At 53.0% G+C, this 26,571-nt stretch overlaps 1 protein-coding gene across 1 annotated transcript in view; it reads right to left on the bottom strand.

Moving 5' to 3' along the window:
- Positions 1 to 26,571, bottom strand: part of CACNA2D4 (calcium voltage-gated channel auxiliary subunit alpha2delta 4) — a 112,391-nt gene that overhangs the window by 4,529 nt on the left and 81,291 nt on the right. Inside the window, exons 27-34 of the mRNA XM_042945420.1 lie at positions 12,149 to 12,210; positions 11,099 to 11,143; positions 10,876 to 10,938; positions 3,785 to 3,855; positions 3,322 to 3,397; positions 2,747 to 2,799; positions 2,337 to 2,392; positions 2,000 to 2,020 (exon numbers count right to left, since the gene is read on the bottom strand). Coding sequence (XP_042801354.1) covers positions 2,000 to 2,020; positions 2,337 to 2,392; positions 2,747 to 2,799; positions 3,322 to 3,397; positions 3,785 to 3,855; positions 10,876 to 10,938; positions 11,099 to 11,143; positions 12,149 to 12,210 — 447 coding nt within the window. The remainder of the gene's footprint in view (positions 1 to 1,999; positions 2,021 to 2,336; positions 2,393 to 2,746; positions 2,800 to 3,321; positions 3,398 to 3,784; positions 3,856 to 10,875; positions 10,939 to 11,098; positions 11,144 to 12,148; positions 12,211 to 26,571) is intronic.

The raw sequence follows: 26,571 nt of genomic DNA, 5'->3' as shown, positions 1-26,571 counted from the left end.
CCCATTCCCATTGTGTACAGGTGACATTTCTCAAGTCTAGCTACAGTGCTCTCCATATGCAGCTTCCAGACAAGCCCTAGGCTTGCTGTCTTACCCCTGTGTCCAGTTATGAGCAGAGCAGCAAGGGCTGAGTGCCTGACTGCCCGGGACTGGGAGAGAACCGGCAGGGGAGGTTCCAGTGCCCAGAGCTGCCTAAGCCCAGGAGCCACAGCCTTTTGGGCTCCTTAGTATCTGTGTGGTACACTTGAGTTCACTCAGAAGGGGACAAAGGATGAGTGAACAGGACTCTGCAAAAGGAAAAGTTGAGGCCCAGGAAGCCCAGTCCTAAAGGGCCCACATTTGCTCCTGAGGTGAGCAAAAGCAAAACAAGGCTGGTTCACAGGCTGAGTGACATTATTTCTGTTCAAAATAGCAGCACTGTTTTGTTAACAGCACTTCTATTTCTTCCAGGCACTTCTCATGCCTTTCCTTTTGCTCTCAGGGCCTATCTGTGAAATAGGGGGGTAGGGGTGGGCAATATCACTCCCATTTGATAGATCCCTAAGTCAGGATTACATAGGTTAGTAGGTCTCAGGGTTAGTAGGATAGCTATAGGTCTCCTAAACTCCCAGACCCAGAAACTTCCCACTAGACCTTGAAGGGGAGGGGAGGGGAGTCTGCAGGCAGAGAAGTCGGGTGTCTATATATTCGGTCAGGTTCCACCAGATCTTCAAGGGCTCCTGCTGGGCAGTGTGGCTGTCTGGGCCCCCTTGGAATCTGAGAGTGGGCACTCTGGCTAAAGCTTGCAGAAGACTCAGGGCTGGCTCCACTCCTTTCAGGGGCCAGTTGCACTGGCTTTGTCCCCTAAGCCTGTCACCTGAGCCCCTTTGTGTGGGTAGGTTATCTCAGTGACAATGATAGTAACAATGCCAGCCACGATAGGGTGAAGTGGCTCCCATGCAGCTGGGAAAGGGCATCAGGGCCTCACTCATCCATGTCCTTGGACTCCCAAGTCCAGCGCTATTCACTGAGGACATGGATGAGTGGCCAGACCAGGCCTCCTAGGCAGGAGGGAGAAGCTCCAGGGACAGCTGCCCTGAAGATGAAAAATTCTGAACAAGCAGATTGAGGGAGATCATTCCCAGTTTTTGCAAGATGCAGCTGCTGGCAGAGAGAGAAAGATAAGGAGGGGAGCTGTGTCCCCCACCTTGTGTTCCCATGCAGAGGGGAGGAGGGACCTGTTTCTAAATGGGTTGTGACACATGGTTCCTGGTTCCTGTCACAGACACCATCAGGAAGCCAAAGTCTTAACAAAAATGGGGTGGGGAGTGCAGCCCAGGCAGTGGCAATGTTCCAGAACCCCACGGCAAAGGCTCTATTAACATGGAGAATTGAGTAAAACTGGCTAAAGCAAGACAGTCCTGTGTGGTAGGGGAACCCCATGTTAGCCAGGCAAGTGGAAGCCACTAGCTTCCTTTTTGCATTTAAAGATCAAGTGGCTGCACTCTCCTGGGAGGGGGGCAGTCTAGAGTCACAGCTGATCTTTGACTTGTGATCAGGCCTTTGGAGGACACTGTCCTCAGATACAAGGTCACAGGAGATGTACTGTCCCCACAGTGTTCCTGTGACCAGACTAAGGCCTCCACCTACCATGCCTTCAACCCTGAGCGCTGCTGAGGTCTCGGTGGACACCTGAGCTGGAGGCATCACTGTTTCTTGCTCTGCAAGGAGATTTGGTGGCTGCTCATCCTTTTCCACTTGGAATCATAAATGTTCCTACCCAAGGAGGTGGTTCCCCTGGGGTAGGACTGTACTTGTGTGGGATAAGATCTGGGCTGCCCCACTGCCCCGTGAGGAATGGGGCTTTAGGTTGGGAGAGGCCCTCTGAGTTAGGGTGTCCCCAGTGAAGAGAGCTCAGCCTTCCTTAGATGCACGCCTGGGATGGAGAGCTGAAGACAGGCCCTTTGTAGTCCCTCCCATACCCCCCACACCCCCAGGCTCCCCAGTGAATGCTACTTACACTGATGGAAGACCGCTTTGGCTGTCCAGACGTGAGGCCCAGCACAGGGTGGGCATGATGTCCCATGAGGGCAGGATGGCACGGGTGGTGATGTCACATGGGATGAATGATGTCACATGGAGCAGTGGGTGTCCCAAGATGGTGTGATGTCACACAGAGAGGTGAGGGGAGCCAGGAGTGACAGGGAGGTGATGAGTGAGAGATGGCCCAGCAGGGTGAGAGGTGAGCAATGGACTTTCCAGAGTCCCCATCCCCTCTGTCATCCGCCCAGAAGTGACAGATTCTACTGAAATGGCTTTGATAGTAAGCACTCCCTTTTGTGGTCCTGTATACTCACCCTCGGCCTTGCTGTCCGCACGCCAGGAGCCCCAGGCACTCCACTCGAGCAGGAGCCTGTCAGATGCAGAGCGGAATCCCAGAGACCTGCATGTCCTCCCCAGCTGGGCCCTCAGCTGGCTGGAGCACCAGAGCTCCCTGATGGCCCCTGGTCAAGCCCCTCTCCTCCAGGACACCCTCTCCCTGCCCTGAGGCTCTTAGGTGAGCAGAGAGCCTCACAACCTCTGGCAGCAGAGTGTAGGAGGCAAGCACCATACATGCCTGGCCAGTTCCACCCAGGGATCTTGCCTGCCTCCTCTGGGGTTGTGGGGACTTTGGGCAGCTCCTGCTCAAAGGGCTCCCTCATAAGCCACACTTGCATGAAGTTCCCCCCGGGCCCCACCCCCTGTCCCAGATGCAGACCCCACTCACAGCAAGAGCTCATTCACTAGCCACCTGGTAGCAGTCAGGAGGGCAGAGATTGGCTGGGAAGGAAAGGGACACACAGTTAAGCCCAGGACCCCAGGACCCTGGCGAAGGCTCCCCTCAGCACTACCATTAACGACCATGGGGGGGGGTTCCCCCTCCTGCTGCCACCAACCCCCATCCCTTCCCAGCAGAGGGAACATTTATAACTGAGTTATCTGATAAATTTCTATTGTAGGGCAGACACTTGGGGTTAGACAATGCCCATCTAGAAGACTAGTGAAGTTCTCTTCCTGATGAGCCAATTAGGTTTCTGGTGCTAGTGAAAGCACTAGCAACTGAGGTTAGGAACAAAGCAAGAAAGGAGCTATGTGGTCTGCTTTCTCTGCCAGAGATCCCTGGTTATCTCACGAGCTGCCAGAACAATTCCCTGAAGCCCCAGAGAGAAGACCTGGGGGCAGGGGACAGGCTGAGAACAGGGAGCAGGGGTGTGGGAAGAGGTTGGACGGCACTTTCTGATCAGAGTCAAGAGTGGGGTCCTGGAGCTAGCAGGTGGGAAGAAAGTCTGGGGTGACACTTACACTGACCAGGGGCCGGGCAGCGCTGTGGTGGTGATTTGATGGTTTGCACATGGCCTGGTAGTCATACATAGTCACTCTGAAAATCAGAAACAGAATCTGGGGAGTCCAGACCTTCCCCTATTCCCTGCCCCCACCCAGGGGAAGTTTGCTGCAGGGTTTTCATTCACCAGGATTCATGAGGGTGCATGGGTTAGGATAGGCAGATCAGAAAATTACATCTCGGCACTTTGCTTTAAAGAAGTTGAACAGCAAATTTGGTTTTCCCTCTAAGGGCCCATATGACCTTATACCCCTCTCCACCTCATGTCAAGTCCCTGGCTTCAGAAAGGTTGCTTTGGGAGCTCTTTGGGGCTTTTGCTATGGGTTTTTGAGGTCAGGATCCCGATATCTGTCGGGACCATTTAGCATCAGCTCCTGCCTTTTCTGTGTGTATTCAGTCTGGGGAGAAGCATGTCCCACTTACTGGCTGAACACCCCCATGCTGAGCAGCTGGGTCATGAGAGCGCCATCCACCTCCCCCAGGAATCTTCCCATCTGTGAAGGAGAGAGAGGGGGGAGAGGGAGAGAGGAAGGAAAGGATGGATGGAGAGGGAGGGAGGGAGAGAGGGGGAGAACAAGGGGAGGGAAAAGACAGAGGGAGGAGGAGGGGGCGTGAGAGATGGGTGGTGAGAGGAGGGAGGGAGCTGGAGCTGGATGAGGACTTCTAGGTCCCCCACATTAGGCCAGGTTCATTTCTGAGCTCCAGACTAGTTGCTGGTTGGGTTTCCCCTCAGATTCCTTTCAATATAATCAGAACTGTATCCATTCCACCTGGCCCTTCCCTCTTTAACCTGCTCCCCTGCCATATTCTCAGTCCTTTTTAAACTCTAAGTTGTAATCCATTAGTTGGCCATGAAATCAATATGGGGGTTGCAATCTGATTTTTTTTTAGGCACAGAATTCCTTTGAACAATTTCATGTGAACTGCATGCAGTCAGGTTAAACAAGGTTTTGTGAAATTTGGTTTCTTGTATATGGTGCATGTGTATGTCCTAGATCAGATGTAACATGTATTTCTTTCTGTGAATCATGGTCTAAAAAGGCTCAAAAGCAGAGTTCTGTCTCTCACACTGGCATCCTTATCACTCGGCCAAATCCTGTTTTCGGAACTCTGGAGCTGCCTTTGATCTTCCCTCCCCACTCCCCCCACCTTTCCAGTTACCAGTGTGCCCTGCGGGTTTGTCATTCACCTTCTGACTCATGGACAGTGACTTAACCCAGACCTTTGTCAACCCCAGCTCACTCCACCCTCCCAACTGGGCTGTCTCCCAGTCCCCAGCCCTGCTGCCAGACAACCTTTCTCAAATACAGCTGGGATTTGGTCTCCTTCTTGCTCCGTCCCTCCATTACCCAATCAGCCAGCACTGGTGAGCACCCACCAATGTGCCAGTGTGCCAGGCTAGGCGGTATCCTCCAAGCCTGCAAAGTCTCTCCACGTTGGTTGACACCCAAGCCTGCTGTGCTCTGGCTTCAGACTGCCCTCCAGCTGCACCCCTACACCGACCTCCTCACCTGCCCTGGCCTCTTCTGCCGATTTCTCAGCATGGCAGAGTGAAAGAGTCTGGACTTAGGTACTGGATTTTGACTCAGATCCTGGCTCTGGCACTGCCCACTGTGTGGCCATGGGTAGGTTAGGGGATAATGTGTACCATGCATCTGGCACACAGTGAGTGTTCTGTATGTGGTGGCCATATGACAGGAAATGCTCCAGGCCTTGGCTCTTCTCTCTGCCTCAATAACCCTTCCTCAGTCCCACTCCAAGGAGCTTTACTTGTCCTCCTCTAAGAAGTCTTTCTTTCTCCCCTCTCCAGCTGGAGTGATGGCATCCCTCCTCTGCACTTGGAAACCTAGAGGCTAATGACTAAGGCACGAGGCAGTAGCCATGAGAGAGCTGGATACAATGAGACACTCAGGCTTTTCTGAGCTCTGTGCTTTCTTTGGCCAGAGGCTCATTGTGTTCTGAGGCCTGATAGGCTTCTTGAAGGAGGGCAATGGACAGAGCAGGGGACAGCAGAGAGGGGCTGAGGGCACTTAAGGGAAGGAACAGCAAGTGAAAAGGTGAGAGGCATCCAGTCCTGCTGTTCCTCACAGTGCAGCCTTGAACCCACCTGGAGTCCCTCCAGTTCAAGTCATCCCTCTCCGTCAGCTGCGGTTTGCTAAATTTTGCTGTTCCAGTGACCAGGTGTCTGTGCATTCCTGCATTACTAGACAGCAAGATCCTCCAGGGCAGACATCCACCTCCTGGCTTCTCATAGACCACACAGTGTCTTGTTCATGGTCACTATTCAGCATGTATTTGCTGAAGGAATGTGTGAGTGAATGGACAGGGGGATGAATGAGTGATCTGAGTACTCTTGCTGGGAAAGTGCAGCGGGATGGAAAAAAGGCAAATTCCCACAAGGCTGTCCCTTTATCTCTCCTTGTTGTTCAGACACTTGATTCTGAGAAGACAAGCCCCTGGACACTGGGAAAAACGTGTCCTCCTCTGTACCTACACATACACAGCGTGACTTTCTAGGATATGTCACTCTGGCAGAGCATATCCATCCTCCCCTTCTTCTTTAGGTAAGGCGATCCTGACTTGAATTACGGTAGCAATGTGTTCGCTAAAACACTACATTTCCCAGACTCCCCTGCAGCTGGGGCTGGCCAATAAAATGTGAGCAAAGTTCCTGGGTGAGACTTCTGGGAATCTGTTTAAAGGGAGATCTGCTGAAGCACCTCATTCATGGCTGTTGACCTCCCCCTTCTTCCTGTCTGGAAAGTGGACAAGAAGGCAGGAACTCCTATGGCCATGTTGTGATCTTGAGGATGGGGACACCTGGTGACCACATCATACCAGGCCTGGGCTACTTTTCTCTATTCTTTCACGTGAGAGAATAAACCTTTAATTTGTTTAAAACACTGTAGGGGTGCCTGGGTAGCTTAGTCAGTTAAGCAGCCAACTTTGGCTCAGTTCATGATCTCGCAGTTCCTGGGTTCAAGCCCCAAGTGGGCTCTATGCTGACAGCTCAGAGCCTGGAACCTGCTTCGGATTCTGTCTGTCTGTCTGTCTCTCTCTCTCTGCCCCTCCTCTGCTCTCAAAAATAAGTTAAAAAAAAAAACCCACATAAAAAACACTGTAGTGGGGGCACTATTCCTGACAGCAGAACACTATTCTGTGCTGATAGTTTCATTTGAGCCTCATCAGAGTGAATCAGTGCCTCAAATAGGTAAACTGATTTAGTTCCTGACCCTGCAAAGCCCAAGTTGAAACACTCAAACTTGAGTACCCTTGTCAGCTTAGGTCCCCCAGACTGACTGTGGCATAGCACCCAAAGCACAGCACAGCACAGCACAGCACAGGGTCTCCTGCCTCTGTCCACCCACAGCACAGTACAGGGTCTCTGGAAGCTCCAGGTCCCCATGCCATCTAGGTTTGCTCACAGCAGGTCAGGGCTCCACTTGTACAGGGGACAGTCCACAGATAAGCAATGTCCTTTGGACTGCCTGAGCTCTGGGACTGCATCCAAAGGGCCTGGGGCTTTCTGTGTTTCCTGTCTGTTATGAGGCAGGAGTGAGATGGGGTCCTGCGAGGTACCACCCAGGGCCTCGAGCAGGAAGCAGATGGGGCAGGTGGTGGCAGAGGGGGCAGAACTGATGAGTATTCCTGCTGACTGAGCAGCAGCCCTGTGCATAGGCTAATTTGCATGCCTGTGTGAAGCTACTATCCCCAGAGGGAAGGGAGGCCAGAGGGTGAGTGGGGGAGCCCTTGACTCTGGAATGGGGCAAATGTCTCACAGCCTTTTACCCAGGGACAGCCTCAGTTTCTTCACTAAAAAATTAAGGGGTGTGAGGATTAAATGAATTACCAGAGTGAAGTCACTGTGTGTGGCTCCTCATGAGAACCAATTTCTTTTTGTTCCTTACTAGTGTACAGCCCTGCCTGTTTCCTCTGAGCTTCTCAGTCTCTTGACAAGTGCCTTTGGCCCCACAGTGGGACCAGGGAAGCATGTGGAGGAGTGGCCATTAGCACCACTTTGGAGAGAGGCACCCAGAGGTCCTCTGCTGTGATGGGCCATCTCTGGGGCAGGTGACCAGCTGAATTTTTCTCTGGAGACACCCAGCCTGAGCTGCCCAAATGAGGCTGCCCTGACCCCAGGAAGGCTCTGCTGCCAGAGACTGGGGGAGCCTGGGATGTGCTGAAGCAGGTGGTGAGGGATGGGGGCTGGAGCGGCACGGTCAGAAGCATGAACCAGGCAGGGAGGCTGGAGGTTTCTCCTGCACTGTGTCCACCGTACCCACTGCACTGGGAGTATGACTGGAAGACAGTGGGGGGCACTTGCATGGTAGGTGTGTAGGAAGGCAGGGAAGGAGAAGGGGAAGCCAAGGAAAACAGGAGCTGAGGCTCAAGACAGGCACATCAGAGGCCCTGGTCTGAGGACAAGCTCAGCATTTTGGGCTGGGGGTAGAGGGGCGCATTCCTTCTGAGAGATTCAAGTCCTCAGGGAAAGACATCATGATGGGGCATCTGATTTTTTACCTTTGCTGTCCCTTTGAGGTCCACTTTGAAGCTCTCCTGTGTGGGTGCTACCCACAGGCAAATGACAGGACTTGGAGTCCCCAAATCCAGGGTGACAGATCCACTGTAAACATTACAAAGATCTATAGAGCTGTTGTCACTTTCTTGGCCCCAGCTGTCTGCTTCTCTTTCTAGGCCCCAACAAAGGGCTGTAATCCTGTCATCTGTAGTTCTTTATTAAAAGAATGAGCCCTGAGCTGGAAGAGAGGCTCAGTGGGACCAAATGTCTAATCAGCAGGACTGGAACACCACCAGGGCCAGGAGAGATTCAGGCTGCCCCTCCCTCAGGCAGACCACAGATGGTGCCTTTGGGCATTGCACTCACATTATTTGCTGGGCAGGAGGGCCGCAGTGAGGAAGGGCTAGGAGGGACTTTGGGAAGAATCTTTGCATCCAGAGCAGTGACAGTCTTCTCTCCTCCGGTCCCTGGCTGGACCTCAGCAGGGACAAGGAGTAGTCTGGACCTTCTGGCACATTAGCCCAGTTGGGAAAGTGCATCCAGATCAACAGCAGCTGGCATTAAGGCCTAGGAAGTGGCTCTCAGACTTTATCACACATCAGAATTATCAGAGGCCTTGTCACATCGCAGTTGGTGGGCCCCACCCCAGACTTTCTGATTCCCTTAGTCTGGGTAGGGCCCGAGAACTTGTATTTCTGTTAACTTGTATTTCTGCTGCTGCTGCTGCTTCCAGTACCCCTGCCCCCCAACACTTGGAGGCTTAGGAGTAAAAGGGGGGGAAATGAATGAGTTGGAGGAGGGGCCAGACCATGTGGTCCTTGACAGCACTTGGGTGTGTTTGGGGAGGGGAAGGGGTTTATGGTAGAACACTTCTGTAATGGCTCCTTGGTAGGTTGGATGTAGTAACTTGCTTCTAGTGAATAAAATATAGTAAAAGTGATGGGATGTCGCATCTGAAACTAGGTTCCAGGAGACAGTGACTTCTACCTTGTTCTCACTCTCTCTGTCTCTGGCTTTTCTTGGCTTGCTCACTCTGATGAACCAAGTTGCCATGTTGTGAGCTGTCCTGTGGAGAGGCCCATGTGGTAACTGACCATGTGAGTGAACTTGGAAGCTGACCGTCCTCTAGCCAAGCCTTGACATGAATACACAGCCCTGGGTGACACCTTCCTTTCAGCTGTATGACAGACCCTGAGCCAGAATCAGCTAGCTAAGCCACGCCCAAGAACTGTGGGACAGTAAGTCAGGTGGCTTTAAGCCACTACATGTTGGGGTAAATTGTTACGTGCAACAGATAACTGTTACAGAGTTGTTGAATGGAGGAGTTAAAACAAAAGCAAAAATGGATGGATAGACAGCTGATCTACAGCATCAGCACCCGCTTTCCACCACTATGTTTCCACTCACCTTCCAGTCCAGTCCCTGCTTCTTCCAGGCCTCTCTTACCTTTAGGCCAGTTTGATTCTCCATGTAGTAACTGTGTGTTGTGCCTGGTGTGTGTGGTGTGTGTGGTGTGTGTGTTGTGCCTGGTGCTGCTATACCATTGGTGCCTCCCTTCCTGCCCTCTCCTAACCTGACACAGCTCCGGTCACAGGGTGAGAGTTGTCCAGAGCAAGGAAAGAGGAGCTCTGTCAAGACACTGCTCCCAGAGCCCTGGCACCAGCCTTGGAGTTTAATCTGGGGGTTGGGATGCCTGGCCTTGGCATTCAGCGTCCTAGAGGCATCGGTCCTAATTCCATCAGACTCAGCCAAGCGCAGCAAAGTGAATGAACTCTGCCCCAAGCAGTAACAGAGCAGCCTGGGGTGGGTGCCCAGGCCACAGGAAGACCACCCCGGAGGCTGGGGCTTGCGGGCTGCCACGCCCCCCAGAGAAGGCCTTATCTCCCTGGTCACTGTCACTGCCCTTCACTCGTATTTCTAGGCTCAAAGTCTGACTTTTCTGTAGCTGTTGGTTTTCGGGTTGCTAACCTCACCTCGCAGCCTCAGTTTTAACTCCAGGACAAAATGAGACTAATACCACTACTGAGATGATGGTGGCGGTGGTGTGGGGCCCCGAAGTGGGGGAAGGGAGGCAGTGGAAGCACCGGAGTGTCAGAGGTCGGGGTAACCAAGCACAGTGGGGGCTTGGGGCTCTGGAGGAGCTTCTGGATGGTCCCAACCCTATTATGAGATTAAATTTCATTTCATTTACACCCTGCTTCATTCTATAAAGGATTTGGGATGGCTTTTAAAAGTACATACAGTGTTATAATAGTTGAGAAAATAGGGGTAAATAAGCTAAATAAACACATACTTTATAAAATATGTCTCTATTTGTTTTTACAAATATCCAAAGTTGTACCAACTTGTGAGCAAATGTGATCTGGGTAGAATAGGAATGGGATCAGTGCCTTTATCAAAGAGACCCCCAGAGCTCCCTTGCCCTTTGTGCCATATGAGGATACCATGAGAAATCTGTGCCCTGGAAGAGGGCCCTCACCTGAACACACGGGCACCCTGGCTTCTGACATCTGGCCTCAAGAACCCTGAGAAATAAATTCCAGCTGTGGATGAGCCACACAGTCTGTTCATGTTGCAGTGGCCTGAATGGACTAAGCGGCGAGGGGACGTGATGGAGGGCAGTGGGGCGATGGGCAGTACAAGGGGGTATGGACTCTGGGAGTCAGCGGCACGGCCTCGGCACAGGACACACGCTACCCTGAGGTGGAGTTCGGTCTTGCCTCTCCTCATCATGTGGGCAGATTCTCTACCAACCATGGGATGAGGCCAGATGAGGTATAGACAAAATAAGAAGCAACATTTTCTCTGACCACCCAAGTGGAACAGTGTCTGAATTTTGTGATCTTGCTATATGGACTTGGTTTCAAGAAGAGACTCCGTTTTCTTCAGACCATTTACTCTCACCTGCTCTAAGCCAGGATTACTTCCTTCCCCTGGCTGTCCTGGCTGCCAGATGACTTGATTGACCCCTAATTCTACTTCCCCAATGCCTTACCTCCTGGGACCTCTCTGAGATTAGGATGAACCCGTTGTTGTCGATGACGAAGCAGTCCAGGCTCTGGGGAGAAACCCAGGAGGAGGTCATGGCTGGGCCATGACCCCTGGGTGCCCGTCCCGGCGTTCGGGAAGGCAGGCCTGCGTGTCCAGTGTAGAGGCACGCAGTGTGGCCCAGCACTTCAGGGAAGGATGTGGTTGGGGGGGTCCGTGGAAGAACTTACACTGTCCTGGCAGCTCTCTGGGCATGGCCCCTCCACAGTGCCGCACTGGAAGGAAGAGGAGAAATTGTAAACTGTGTATGCCTGTGTACGTGCATCTGCATGGTGTTGTGTGTGTGTTATATTCGTATACTGATGTGGGGTTTATACTGTATGTGTTTGGTGTGTGTGTATAGTATATGTGGTGTGTATGCTGTGTGTGTGTTGTGTGTGTAGGGCGTCTGTGTGCAGTGTGCATGTGTGCACGTGTGGTGTATACGTGTGGTGTGATGCACGTGTGAAGCTGTTAGTGGGGTCAGGGCAAGGAGAAGCAGGCCCTTGCTGGCGGGTTCAGCCTTGTCTGAGGGGCCATGGCCACTGCAGCCCATGTGTGAGGGCGGCACTGGAAGCCTCATGGGGTGGCTTCAGAGGCTCCTGTTCTTTGTGATCCCACCTGATGTGAAGGGTGCTGCTAGGTTATGGGGCTGGTGCCCCTTCCCCTCCCATCCCTTCCATCTTCATTCTGTGGTTTCCTAAACCCGCTCAAAGGGAGGATGCAGCAACACGCAGATGGGGGGGCCATGGCACAGAGGGGAAGATTCTGGCCAGAGGAGCTTGAGGAAGACAGTGAGGAGACCCAGGAAGTGGGGAAGAGCCCAGTGCGTGGGCTCCAGGCTCCGGGGAGGAAGAGCAGAGGTGGGGAAGGATGGGGTGGAGTGGGAAGCACAGGATGGACAGCAGTCAAAGCCTGGGTCTTGGCTGGAGGGACGAGGGGTGCTCTCTCCTCTGCCTGATGGGGCAGGGCAGGTGGGAGCATTGTGTCCTGCCCTTTCTCTGGGTCTGAGCTGAGACAGAGCCCCTGGTGAGGAAGGTCAGGAGTCCACAGGCTGAGGTGCAAGCAGAGAAGGAAGAGAGCCAGGCAGAGCCAGGCAGAGAAGGAAGGGATCTGGGACAGTGGACTGAGGGCCCAGGAGGTGGGCCAAGAGGCGGTGGGGGCTGCCCGGGGGAGCGGGCCCTCCTCATCCCAAGGTGTCAGCCAATCCTCTGGCCCTGACCTGGCACCTTCACACCCACCTGCCGGGTCGCTGCCCAGAACGTGCGTTGTAGGAACTCCAGCCTCATTTGGACTCCCACCGCTACAAGGAAGTGGGAAGAGGGAGGGCAAGACCACGGGCGTGTTTTTTGAGGAGGGGGTTGTTGGGAGGGAAGAGACAGTGAGAGAAAAAAATAGATCCAAGTCAGAGAGAGGAGGTGCATCAGCAGGAACTGAGGGGAGAGGTAGCATCGAGCTGAGTCAGATGGCAGTGTGCTCGAGAGCTGAGGCTCCTGTGGAGTGGGAGTGGGGAGAAAAGCAGACCGGCTGGTGGCTTCTGTCTCTCCACAGCAGGCAACACCAGAAAATGCTCAAGAGAAAGATGAGTCCCAGGTTCTACAGAACAATGAGGACAGCACTCTCCTCTGATCTTGGGAAAATTGAGGCAGGTGCACTAGGCACATCATTCTCCCTTTTCCCACAGATGGAAAAACAGGCAGAGAGACTGAGCCATTTGTTCAAGGTCATCGGACCAGAAGTGGTAGGCTGAGACTGGAATTCAGCACCCTTCATGAAGCTTTCTAGATTTCAAGTCTGACATAACAGCCTGTCTTGTACCCCATTCCTGCTCAGGGTCTCCCCCACTTTGTAAGAAGTCTCTTTCCTTGCTGAAAGGTACGATCAGGTTTACCCAAGTAGGTTCCAGAAAACTAGAGATGCTACCAACCGGCAAAAACTACTCTTGATGATGCCACGTCCAAGGGCCACCTGTGCCTCTTTGGTTCCCAAATAGGCTCAGAGGATGCGAGCTGGAGCTCACATGCTAAGAGAAATCTGAGGTCAGAGAACATAACAAAAAGGCAGGTTATATTGAAAAGAAAAGGAATAAAAAAACTAGGTCGACTTCCTACTGTCTGGTATAATAATATTGAAAATTTTGAGTGCCAGTCACCTTCACATCCATGAGCTTATTTCATCCACACAGCGGACCAGTTCTATTCTTATTCAGACTTCACAGCTGAGGAAATGGAGGCTTGCAGAGGTGATGTGCTTGCCTAAGTCACCCAGCCCCTAAAGGCAGAACCAGGACTCAGCTGGGTCTGTTCCTAAGGCTCTTAACTGTTCTCTAGTCAAGCACTCTCCCACCTGAGGCTGCGGTCCCCTCATCAGCACAGTGGGTGTGGATCTGAGCTCCTGACTGTTATACTATATTCATGAGACATTCTAGGCACCCCAATGACGACTCATTGGAGAGATCTTCCATTGTGACCATTCTGACTTGCCAAAACTCAGCAACAGGCTCTTCTAAATGGGCTGGAGTTCTAGAATGGTACAGAGATACAGAATTGTATTTTTTTGTTTTTTCAATATGGAATGATCCTAGACAAATATTATGAAAAAAAAAATGAGACAAGGAAGGGTCAAGGGGCCAGAGTTCTGGCCCTGGGTTTGCCAAGGCTGTGATCTTTGGATTTGTTTCTTCAGTTACAAAATGAGCCATGATTATACTCACCCTAGGAAGGCAGAATGAGTATAAGATTGTTGAGGCTCAAACAGATAATGGAGGAGAATATTATTTTACACTAGAGCCTTGGTTCTCAAACTTTGGCATGCATTAGAATCATCTGGAAGGTTTTCCCCTGTCCCTAGAGTCTCTCATTTAGTATGTCTGGGGTGAGGCCTGAGAATTTGCAGTTCTAGAGTGTTTCTAGATGATGTTGATGCTACTGGCCCAGAGACCATATTTTGGGAACCACTGTTGTAAAGCAATACTATCTGATTGAACTTTCTGTTCTAGACCTGCACTGTTTCATACAGTAGCCACTAGACACATGTGGCTATTGAGCCCTTGAAATGTGGCTAGTATGACTGAGGGCCTGAATTTTAGATTTTTAATGTAATTTTAATTAAATTTAAATAGCTACATGTGGCTGATGGCCACCATACTGGACAATGCAATTCTAGATACATGAATTTACAGATGATGAAACCAAGGCCCCGAGAAGCCCCTCCCCTCCTTTGGAGTCTCATGGTACTTCTGTGGCTGGAACTTTGGCTAGCCTTCTGGAACAGGTTCTGTGATATGGGAACATTTGAGTTCTTTGTGCACTTCTTTGGGCTGCAAGGTCTGATGACTAAGAGGAGGGGTGGGAAGGGCGCAGGCACACCCACTTCTTGGTCATGACAAAGACGAGAGATGCACTGACACAGCACATGATCAACACATGAGGCTTGTGCTGGAGAGTCCAGTGCTGGTGACCACACCCTATCCTCCCTTCCATGCTTCCCTCTAAACTTGCAGGTGACTTCTTACTCTCTCTCCCTTTCTTCCTTTTAAGACCACCCATGATATTCATTTTAGACCATTTCTTTCACCAACAAAAGAAAGCTGAGTGAAGGAAGAAACTTTCTAAAAATTGTCAGAGAGGGGGCGCCTGGGTGGCTCAGTCGGTTAAGCGGCCGACTTCGGCTCAGGTCATGATCTCGCAGTCCGTGAGTTCGAGCCCCGCGTCGGGCTCTGTGCTGACAGCTCAGAGCCTGGAGCCTGTTTCAGATTCTGTGTCTCCCTCTCTCTGACCCTCCTCCATTCATGCTCTGTCTCTCTCTGTCTCAAAAATAAATAAACGTTAAAAAAAATAAAAAAAAAATTGTCAGAGAGGAGTCACATTAATGCTTAGAATGATCAGATCTTTGGGCCACTGACCCTTGTCCTTGGCTTCCATAGTCAAAGAGATTTCAGATGATTCCTAGAAGAAGACCCTGACTTTCTACCTGCCTGCTCAGAGCCAATTCTCATGGAATCATGACATTCCAGAGCCAGAAGAAATTCTGTGATTCTAACATAGAGAGGTTTGAGAAGGTGGGAGTTAGTTTTTCCCTAATGAAACAGGTTTTTGAGGCTCTTGGCTAGAAATGGGAGGAGTGGGGAACCAAGCAGATTGTCTCTCCCCTAGGTTCCGTCTCACAACTGGACCAGAAGCTCTTCTAAGGTGAGCTCCAGGTCCTTTGCATCTGGGTGTCCTTTGCAGAACTGAGGACATTCCAACTGCCTACATCTCCACTTGGGTCACCAAGAAGCATTTCAAACTTCACATGTTCACAACTGAACTCTGGCTTTTCCTCCCCCAAATGTGACCTTCCTTGAGACTTTTCCATTTGGGGCATATTCCACTTAATCGTTCTCATGTTCCCTTCTTCCATCCAAGTTCGGCAGCCCTTATTCCAAAACACTGTAAGTCTGTCTACTCTGCTGCTACCACCCTGGGCCAGACCAACATCCCTCACTTGGATTAATGTGCTAGATCCCTAAGCAGTCTCCCTGCCTCTCTGCCCTCCGTTCCCCAATAGCCATAGCAATGATCTTTCTGAAGATCAAGTCATGTCACTCCCTTGCTTAAAACCTTCCAATGCCTTTCCACTGTTTTTGGAACAAAATCTAAACTCCTCTGTAATATGGCCTCAAAGCCCCACAGGAGCCTGCCCTGCCATTCTCTCTGATTTCAACCTGAATCATCTTCTCCCTTAAATGGCTGTGCATCAAAGCTGTGCTTCCTTCCTGGAATGCTCTTCCCCTAGAACTTTACATGGCTGGCTCCTTCTCATCATCAGATCTCAGCCCAAACATTGCCTCCTAGAGAGGCTTTCTCTGACCTCTCCAGACAGAGCAGACCACTCCTTCACCCTCCACTCTCTATTTCATCATTTTAGTTTCTTAGCAACAGATTTATTTTATTCCTATTTATTGCCTGCCTCACCTTATTAGCATGGGGGCTAAAAGTAGGGAAGAGGGAGTGAGTTCTGATCCCTGCACCTAGTATAATACTTAACATACTGTGGGGCTCCATAAACATTAAAAAAATTTTTTTTAAGGTTTTATTTTTGAGAGGGAGAGAGAGAGAGAGAGAGAACACAAGCAGGGGAGGGGCAGAGAAAGAGGGAGACACAGAATCCAAAGCAGGCTCCAGGCTCCAAGCTGTCAGCACAGAGCCCAATGCGGGGCTCAAATTACAGAACCACAAGATCATGACCTGAGCCAAAGTAGGAAGCCTAACCAACTGAGCCACCCAGGCGCCCGTCCATAAACATTTTTTTAAGTTTTTAAAAATTTTATTTATTCTTGAGAGAGAGAGAGAGCAGGGGAGGGGCAGAGTGAGAGGGACAGAGAGAGAATCCCAAGCAGGCTCTGCACTGTCAGTGCAGAGCCCGACGCAGGGCTCGAACTCATAAACCATGAGATCATGACCTGAGCTGAAACCAAGAGTCAGATGCTTAACTGACTGAGCCACCCAGGCTCCCCACCATAACTATTTTTTGAACTAAGTAAATATTTGTGAATTCCATTGAGTCAGCCACTTGACTGGGAAGCAAATTCTACAAGATCTTGCCATCTCATCCCTTACCTTTAGGGCTTAGGACTGAGCTGAGCTCCTTCCTCCCATATGGATCCTGGCCTCTTACAGATCTGGACTTGAGACCCTAGAGGTTTAGCTGTGCTCTGATTCCCCTGAAGGCCTAAGAGGGAGCCCACTAAGAAACAGGGACTTTAGGGGAGACAAAAAGAGCTTCCTCATGGTAGGATCTGCTAGATTCTGACAGCAGGGGCTGGTATAGAGTGGGGGAGGTAGTGAGGATCACGGGAGCATCTTCAACAACAAATCGTCTGTTCTGCTGTTCATCATTTCAAATCCTGTTCAATTCCTGCCTTATAACCCAAACTGTACTTTTCCACCCCAGACACTGCGAGAGTCCAGGCTTCTCTCCTGGGAAACCTGCCAAGGTGACCCTTGGGTCCCTGTTCTGCTTGCTCAGGTGGTCGGCTATTGTCAGAACCTCACTGGACCCCCATCTCAGGGGAGCACCAGGGGGTCACCCCCCTCCTAGTGTCTCCTATAAGTCTGCTGTGTGCAGGAGATAATACTTCATGGTATTATGTTTGCAGGCAGGCACAGAACTAGTGGTGAAGAGAAGTCCAAGCAAAGGGGCCATGGGAATGTGCAGCACTGGCCTCTCTGGGCTGCCACCCCCAGTGGGTTATTAAGAGACCCCCTCTTTTCTGTGCGTGATTGGTCCTTGTTTCAGAGACAGACGTTGGACCCCAGGTCCCACTACAACCTGACAGAAGCAGAGAAATGATGTTCCTTCCTCCTGCCCCTAGCCGTGCCTGTTCTTCTCCCTCCCCTGGCCTCCTCCTGCCTTTCCTCTCTCCCCTGCTTCTGCACAAGGATCTCTCCTCCACAATGATCTTGTGCCTTCCTCCGAAGCAGCTTTTCTTTAACATTCCCTTGACTGTCAGACAACCTAACAAAAAGCCTCAATAAGGCCACAGGCAGCAGATGGCTTATCAAGATGTACCTATCTGCTCGGGGTCCTGGCTGTCACCTCAGTGCTGCTTTGTCATTACAGATGGCAAAACAAAGCAGCTGTGCACACACACACACACACAGAAATGATCCCTGTTGGGAGCCATTCTCCCAGCACCTCCACACTTTACCCCCTAGCTCTCATAGCTACTTTGTCCTTCCCCCCCTCTCTGCCTTGATAACTCAGCCTGGAGAGCGTTTAACTGATCAAGAGCTGTGAGATTAGGAGGGGCCCATCTTTTACCCTACAGGCTGGTTTTCCAGCAGATGCTCAAGGTCATAGAGTGCCAGTAACAGAAGGGAGACCCAAGATCTCAATCATTCTCCCTCCTCATTCTATAGAGCAGGAAAATAAGGCCCAGGGCTGTCAGGTTCATTAACTAGCTAATAGCTAGTTAATGAGCAGCAGAGTCTAGACTCTGGGTCTCTTGATGCCTAGGCTTGGGCTCTTTCTTCCCTTCTAGCCCTGATTCAGCTGACAAGAATGTACTGGGGTGTGGGAGAGGCAGAGTCCATTTTCTGGTACAGCTCATAGTACACGAAAGAAGATAAGCCATCCCACAGAAAGCTGCTGTACATTTTCTGTGATATGAACCGCAAGGTGCCCCAAAGAAAGGCCATAGATTGGAGAAGGTCAAGTCTGTGGACCGGACAGGGAAACTTGGTAAAGGTGGTGACTTTCTGGCTGAGCTTTTAAGAAGGGGGAGGCTACCCATGGGGACGGAGGGTGTTTCAGACTCAGGGAAGGAGCTGGGAGAGCCAAGATCTGTTTAGAGGTAAGTGGGTGCAGTTAGCCTGAAGGATAGGATGCACTTGACCTCTGTGTAGGTGAATTCCCAGGTAGAAGATGCCCTCTTTCCTCCTGGAACAGTGGTCTGAGCCTCTGCTGCTGTGTTGTGCAGCAGGGCAGACAAAAAAGATGGTGCAGGAGCATCTGTCAGAGGCATCTTGGGGGTTTCTCAACCTGACCCCCACCCCTGCCCCAGTCCTGATGGTGAATCCCCCAAGGAACACAGGTAAAATGGAAGAGGGACACCGGGATACCCCTGACATATATTATCAACATGCCATGCCATCTGCTTGTCAGGCAGATTTTAAGAGATGCAAGGAAGGGTCACTTAGGGGTCTGTGCCCCAGGCTGGGACTCCTCCTCTGGCTTAGTTGCTGGTGTCTTTTGCCTTTGGATCAGACACTTGCCATCTCTTGGAATATCAATTTCCTCAACTTCTTTGTCCTGATTGGTTAGCAACCAGGCCTCTTGAGTTCTTGAATACCAGTATCTTCCCTTCTGCAAGCCTACCTCATCTAGATAAGAACAAGGAGCCTAAAGAAGCCAAGTCAGATGGGGCGGGGCTGCATTTACCCCTGGTTCCTCCAGGGCTCACCCCAGGGCACTACAGACAACCTGTCAACCAGCTCCAGTCCCCTTAGCTCCCAGCCTGTCAGCCCTGGCATTTTACTTCCTTAAATAGCCCTGGTCTGGGGTCACTGAAGCTCAGTGATCTATGTGCGACCATGACACTAGCTCTGTGTGGCTCAGGGCCCCTTTCTGGAGGACTGCCAGGCATATGGGCTGTCCTGTGCACCCCTCCAATGACCCTCTCTGGAATAAATCACCCTTTGACCGGGAAAAGGGTTTAGTTTTTCCTTTTCCACAGGCAGGATGGAAGATACTGCCCTGCAGATCTCTGAACGGGAGACAGACCCAGCCTCCTAGGGGCCTCTCTGCCCTCTGGGTCCTGGCCCTCTTTCTCCAAAGGGAAGGGGAGAGACAGGAGAGGGGGGCGGCGGTCGGGGCAGGGAGAGCTTGGAGGACATTGGGGAAGGAAGATGGAGGTACAGGGTACAAGGGCTTTCAACAGCTTTCCTCCTTTCGAGTTGGAAGCGGTTAATCCATAGGTGCTTTTTTCCACCGAAATGTGAGCATTTCAAGGGTGAGCGCTGCCCTCTGGCCGCAAGCGCCTCCGGTGTGTGTGCGCCTGTGCGTGCGCGCCTGTGTGTGCTACTGTCGCTGTCATCACAGATGTACCCCCAGCTGTCACTCCATTGCTCCGTCTCTTCGCTCGCGCGCACACGCGCGCGCTCTCCTCCTCTCCCTTTCTTCCCCTTTCCTATCGGTCTCCCTCTGTCCCTCCCTCTTTCCTTCTCAATTTGCTATTGACCCAGCAGCCCCGTCCCCCTGGCAGCTGCGGCAGGCATTCCTTCTTCCCCGTGCTGTGCGCTGCGTGCCAGGTCCCTGCTCCCGGCCGGCTGGGCGACTGGAGACTCAGTGCCCCCAGCGCTCCGCTGGGCAGTGCTGTCTGGATTTCTCCAGGAATCCCAGGAGGGGCTCGCTGGACGGCTAAGAGCTACTTGATTTAAGGAGCTTGCAGTCAGGGTGAAGAAAGGTGAGTGCTGTCCTCTGGAGAGAAGGAATGAAGGGCCGGTGGGGCTGCAGGGTGGCTGGGTCACAGGGAACAGGGCCCATCTTTGCTGGGTCTCCTGGCCCTGCACAGACAGTGGCTGTTGCCTGCTGCCTGGGAGCGATGGCTGGGGTTGGGGAAGTGCTCAGTACCGGACATCTGGGTGACCCAAAGATACAGGACCCAGGGGTACTCTGACATCACAACACTGGGGAGGTGAGCTGGGATTCTGCTGGGGAGGGGGCAGCTGGGGAAGGGGAGGGGACAGGAGGGCAGTGCCAGTGCCAGATGACAGGCCCTGGGGGGCAGAGAAACCAATCCCTGCAGCACGGGGAGTGCCAGCCGAGAGCCCTGTGCCGTCTGCCTGCCCGGCTCGCGCACACAGCCTGAGGAGCTTGGGTGCTATGGAAAGGGATGCTGGTGACAGGGCTGGTACAGAGGACAGCTTGGTGGGGGGGGGGGGGATGGCAGGCTGGAGGACTATGCTGTTTGAGGTCTGGGAATAGACCTGGGGCAGCCTCTCTGCAGGATGCCCTCAGCACGGGATTGTCGGCCTTCAGGAAGCTGTCCTTGTACAGGGTGCAGTGGAGCTCTTCCCTACATGGACATGGGTCCACGCGGCTGTGGGGGAAGCCTCCCTGGTGGGGGCGTGGCTGGGAGTGGACGATGGAGAAAAGCCTTGCAGCTCTTCCTTGGCCAGCCTGAGGCCTTGCTCCCAGCCCTCCAGGGTCCCAGGGGCAGGGGGTGGATCCAGGCTTGTGAGAATTCGCTCGGGGTGTCCCCCAGCTACACACCAGGTCCTCTATCCATAAATGGGTTCAGAAGCCTTATGCCATGGTGGGAATTGTGGACTCAGCTTAGGGGGAGCGGGTGGTATATGGCCAAGCCATTCCTACCTGGTTTCCCAACCCAGTGGGGCATGGACACCCTGAGTTGTATCAGGAAAGCTGCTCTCAGCAGCCCCGAGGCCCATTTTGACAATGCAGAGAGGGTAGTCTGACCAGGAGTCCAGACCACCCAGCTCAGTTCCAGTGACTGCTTTGTCTTTTCCTTGAGCTAAGCTTTTCAGAGTTTCTGGGGGTGATGGTGAGGGTGGCACCTGGCTGTCAGGGCGCATTGGGCATTGCCTTGGCATGACTCAGATTGACACTCGGCAGCTTAGATAACTACATAGGCTGGGGGAGGGGAGGGGAGGCTGAGCACGTGGAGGGGGCGGGGGAAGTCCAGCAGGAGGGAAACCCGAAGCAGCTTCCTGCTCTTCCCACCCCACCTCCCCGCTGCCACAGTCTCAGTCTCGGGCACTGCCAAAAGAGGGAGCCCAGGAAAGCCAGCCTGGGGGTGGCAGGAGAAGGAGGGAGGTTTCTTAAGCAACCGATCTGGTTTCTTTGGGGTTTGGCTGGAAGCTGTGTCTGGGGCCCAGATAAGCAAACCTTATTCCCATTTCCTAGGCACTAAAACCAAGGGGCCCTACTGGGCTGTTTTTGGTGGAATGGGTATCATGGGGAGGAGGCAGGGGAGGGCTTTTATGTAATGTTGGGGTGTCTGGGGAGGAAGGACTTGGAGCAGAGGCAGTCTCTCTTCTCGGGTTCTCCCTCCTTCTACCCAGATCAAGCCTCTTCTGTCCCCCTCCCCACCCCCAACCGCCCCGACCCAAGGCCATGGCCTGAGCCCAGATCCATGACCTCGATGGACCCAAGGCCATGGCCTGAACCCAGATCCATGACCTCAATGAACATGCTTAGTTTGTTCACAACGGAGAGGGGCTCCGGTGAGGAACGACTCAGGGGGCGTTTCTGTTCTGATTAGCAGAGGATCTGTTTGGGATCAGGAATATTCAACAAGGAAACCAGGATGCAGGAAGCTGGGGGTGAGAATGGGGTATGCATTTTGAAACGAACCAGGAAGGTTTGCCTGTTCCAAGTACAGATAGAGAGATTAAAAAAAACCTGCTTCCGTGCTGCCTGGGCAGTGTATGTTATGGGGGTGACAGGCAGGAAGAGACTGAGAATGTCTCTTGGAAGGGCCCAGATGGCCAGACTGGAGGCAGCAGGTGCAGAGCCCAGCCCTGCACAGTCCCCACCAAACAGGGCTCAGCTCAGGCCGCCCTGCGGTGCAGGTGCCTCTCACCCTCTTGGTGCCTCTCACCCGCCTGTGACCTTCACCTTTCTGCAGAGTGAAGTGGGTGCACAGGCGACTACGAAGTCCCTTCCTGCTTGTAAGTCCTGTGAGTCTTGGATGCTGAGGGCGTGCAGAAGCCTTGTCCTCAACTAGGGATACTTGACCAAAGGGAGAGATACCAGTGGAGGTGAATGGCAGGGACAGCATGATGTCCCAGGAGTCAGGAACCCTGGGTTGAGGTACAATAGGCATTAAGCAGTTGTATGGTTTGGACACTTGACTTAGGGAGATGGACGTGACAGAGGCATCAGGGGAAGGGTGTGGACACCAGGCTGCTGGTGGGTGTGCTGGAGATTTCTAGCTGGGGTCTGAGGCAGCTCCACTTGGAGGATTAACTCTGTCTGTAGGAGGAATTGAAGGGGCAGAAGCACAGAAAGGCCATGGCTCTGCACCGACCTAACCTGAGCACTCGGATTTGGGGGCTCTGGCTGGCTGCTCCTCGCCCAGGGGGCTGAGGTGAGGTGCCCCACCCGGGAAGCAGCCCCCACTCCCAGTCTCCAGGGGATGCTGCACCCACTCAGCTCAGCAGGAGCACGTGGAACCTTCTGCTCTTATTGCTGCCTCTCATTCTATCACTACCCTCCACCCCTGGCTTCCCTGGAGCTCCCAGCCTACCCTCCTCACCTCAGCACCCAACCTTCTGCCAGAAGGTTTCTAGAAAGCCCCCTTCCCTTCCTTTCCTAAGATCTTGGCCACCTGGGGCTTCTCCCTACATCTATGATGCTACTGGAAGGAGGGGCTGGGAGGGGGAGACTGGGCTTGTGTCTGAGTCCAGGACCTCACAGACCCTGTTTCTTCATCAGGAGGAGGGGCATCAGAACCTCTGCCTCCTCAGATCCAGTGAGACAGTGGGTGAGGGAATGCTGTGTAAACTGTGAAGTACTGTATAAGTGAAAGGTTGCGTCTCCCTTTTCTGCCTTTTCCTTCTTATACCCAGAACCTCCGTGTGTAAACAGACCAGGAACAGAACAGCCCGAGAAGCCTATAAAGGCAGCTGAGTTAGTAGCTTTGTCACCAGACTGCTTGAACCCAAAGCTGTATTCATTCTTCCAGGGCCTATCCAGAGGCAAATTACTTAATTTCCTTTGCCTTAGTTTCCCGCATCTGCAAAAATGGTGTTAATAGTAATACCAACCTCAGAGAGTTGTTATGAGGACTAAGGACACTATACACAGACGTTTGTGGCTATGGTCATCGCTTCTTCCCATACAGAGGCTTTTTGAAGGGGGTGCCAGTGTCAGTATCCTCCCCACTCAGCCAGGTCACTGACGCTTCCGAGATGGGGCCTGGCTTCCAGAGACTGACTGGCATGGCCTCCTGGGAGGTGCCGGGGCCTGCTGGGGGAGAAGCAATCTCGTCTTGTGCTTCTCAAACTTGGGATCTTGTTAAAATTCAGATTCTAATTCATTTGGACCAGGGTGGGGCCTGAGATTCCACATCTAAGAAATGCCTAGGTGAGGCCCATGGACCATGCCGAGTAGCAAAGGGTTCTCAGGGGTTCTCCGTCTGATTGCTTGTAGCTCCTTGGCCCCATCCTCCAATCCTGGTTCTCTCAGCACAGGCTGGCAAAGGAGGCAGGGGTTTCCTGCTGGGGCCCAGCCCCTCTCTCTGGTGTCTCTGTCTCTGGGACTGGGACAGTGAGTCCCATGATGATTAGGAGCAGGTCTGGCATCCAGAGCCAGGAAGCTGTAGGACTTGGAGATAGATCTTTCTGGCAGGACCTCCCTGCTCTCTTCTGTCCCTCATTCTCCATCCTGGGTGGGACTTCCCTCTCAGACAGTGTAAATTTATTCCAGCAGCCGGCCAGTGCCTGCTGCAGCAGCTGCTCTCCTAATGTAGGTCACCCCCTTTCTTGATGAGGCTAGATACTTCTGGGGGTAGGAAGGGGTTCTTTGGTTGGAGGTGTGCTTGTGGGCAAAGGGCCAAGGAGCCAGGAAGTGCTGGGTTCTAGCCCCAAATCTCCCTAAAGGTCACTTCCATGGTGCCCATGGAGGCAGGGCCAGCTCCCTAGGGAGCACAGGTGAAGCCCCCATCCCCCACCCATGGGCCTGGGGGATTTTGTTTTCATCACATATCTCCAGAGATACTGGGGTCAACAGTGCCCTACCACCTCGAAAGATGATGCCTATGGGTCTGCATTGTGGCAACTTGCCTGACTTGCCTTGTACAAGTGACATTGTCTAAGTCGGGATGGGGCATCAGGACCTGCTCCAGGCCACTGTCTCCACTGATGGGTGCTTGCTGGTCAACTCCTCGGCTCACCATGGGGGTGACACTGAGGTCAGGGAGGGGTAAGTGGGGTGGAAAAGGAGAACCTGCTTGAAAGAGGGGAGGAGGTTCATGTGGACATAGGGCCTGGGCTTGGGTGAGAGGGATTCTCTGCCACCTGTCTCCTTGCAGAAAGCTGGAAAGAGCAGAGCGGAGGCCTGGATTGGGTCTCCAGTACCCTTGTGGTTCTGGGTATAGAAAAAGTCTTGGGGTAGAGGTTGCCCTTCAGGGTTTTCCTTAGACCTCCCTTCTAGGCTGGAGGTGCCCCTGTACATCTGTCCACTGGGGGCTTCTGGGACCTGCCAGGCATCTCACTGTGCTGACTGTTGGCATCTGAAGAGGAGGGCTGGAGGCCTGCTGGCAGGGCATGTGTGTGTGCACGCACGTGTGCGTGTGTGTGTGTGAGCACGTGCCTAACTGCATAGCTCTCTGTGGGTGTGTGTTTGCACCAGGTGCTATGTTGGAAGCTCCACACACGTGTCTGGGAGCCTATGTGCACCCTGCCCTGTGCACACATATGTGTCTTCCCTTAAGACCCCACAGTTGCCAGGGAGTGGATGAGCAGCCAGGCTCAGAAGCCCATGACCTATCTCTGATCTAGCGTGTGACCCTGAGCAAGTTGGTCCTCATCTCTGTGCCTTGGATGGCCACCAATCTGCCTAATATTGTGTGGGTGCTGTGAGCTCTGGATGTGAGGGTTCTTGCTGGAGAAACAGATCGTTCTGAGGGTCAGGGCCTGAGGGACACAGAGAGGGTGGACACTGTCATCTGCGATGGAAGTCTGTGAAGCCTGTGTGTGTGGGGTGTCTGGCCATGAGCATCATGTGATGGCCCATCTGCTCAGGAATAGAGAAGTAAACACATGCGTGAGGTTGGTGGGACCAGGAAGGAGACATTACCTAGAGCTGTTGCAAGCTGCTGTCCCCTACCCACAGAAGAAGGGAACTGGTGTTTCCTCACATCTATCATGGGCTCAAGTCCAAGCTGGGCACATTCGCCTGAATTCTCTCCTAAGGTAATGTGTACTAAATATAGTAAATGCTAACTCTCCTCCCTTAATTAAATGGATCCACACAGAGATTCCGCCCATGAGGTATTACGATCACCACTTTTAGAGATAAGATAATTGGAGCTCAGAGAGTGTACGGGTTTGTTTAAGGTTGCACAGCTAGGGAGTGGTGGACCAGAAGGAAACTAGGAGTCCTGCCTGCCTGGGCTTCTGAACTAGGAGCCTATGGGGGCCTGGCCCTGAGAGAACAGCTGAAGAAGATACCTGAGCTGCTCTAGGCTTCTTCACACCTCAGCCAAGAGGCAGTGTGGGGAACCTGGCTGTTCCCCACGCCCCATGTCAGGGACCAGTTGTTGTGGCTGTCTCTGCCAGCTTCTGGGAGGCCTGTACAACCTGGAGCCCTCCCCGGTGGAGGGGTGGGGGGAAGGCAAAGCCAAGACCCCCACACACCAGGCTGCTCTTGCTGGTAGTACAGCTGAAGTTCTCGCAGGGGTCGCTGTGTTTTATGTGGGTTTTGTCACCAGAGGCAGCTGGATTCAAGAGTGGGAGCTGGGGAGGCAGTGAGAGACACCAGGAGCTGCAGCAGGACCTGAAATGCCTGAGGGAAACCCGCTTCACTGGGTGCAGAGACTTCAGAGCTGAACGCATTAGCTTCCCAGCAGCCCATTCCACCTCCTCAGCTGCCTGCTTAACTCTGCCCCTGGCTCCGGGGGATGGGGGCAGGGGAGGGGGGCGAGGAGAGGGAAGGCTGCAGCAGGAAACCAGAGGAGCCAGCCAGAAGCAGTGGGCTGAGAGGACGGTGCCCTTTGGGAGCCGGAGGGGCTGGGCTGTGGGCAGGGTCTTCCCTTCCCCTGTCCCCTTCCCCACCTTGTCCCAGCCTGCTGCAGGGCAGCCCACCAGTCTCCTCTCCCATTCCTCTGCTGGGGCTGGGAGAGTGGAGGCTCTGGCCTCTGTCTAAGGGCCTTAGCCATATCTGGAAGGAAATGAGGACCAGAGGAGGGCCCGTGTCCCTCTTATTAGCCATAGGGTTGGGGCAGGGCAGGTCCTGAGACCCTAGACAGGGTGAGTACCCCTCTTTCATCATCTGCGAGAGAAACCTGCCTTCTTGCAGCCCCGGGGCCACTCCTAGCCCTTCCTGTGCTCCAAAATCTCCTCTTCTCCTTCCTGCCCCTGTCTCCTGCATAGACAGCTGCTGCAGCATGAACTCCCTGAGCTGATGAGTCTTATTATAGCCCAGCGGGCGGAAG

Source organism: Panthera leo, chromosome B4 (assembly GCF_018350215.1).
Source record: "Panthera leo isolate Ple1 chromosome B4, P.leo_Ple1_pat1.1, whole genome shotgun sequence".
Lineage (NCBI taxonomy): Eukaryota > Metazoa > Chordata > Mammalia > Carnivora > Felidae > Panthera > Panthera leo.
This window is presented reverse-complemented; position numbering and strand designations above follow the sequence as displayed.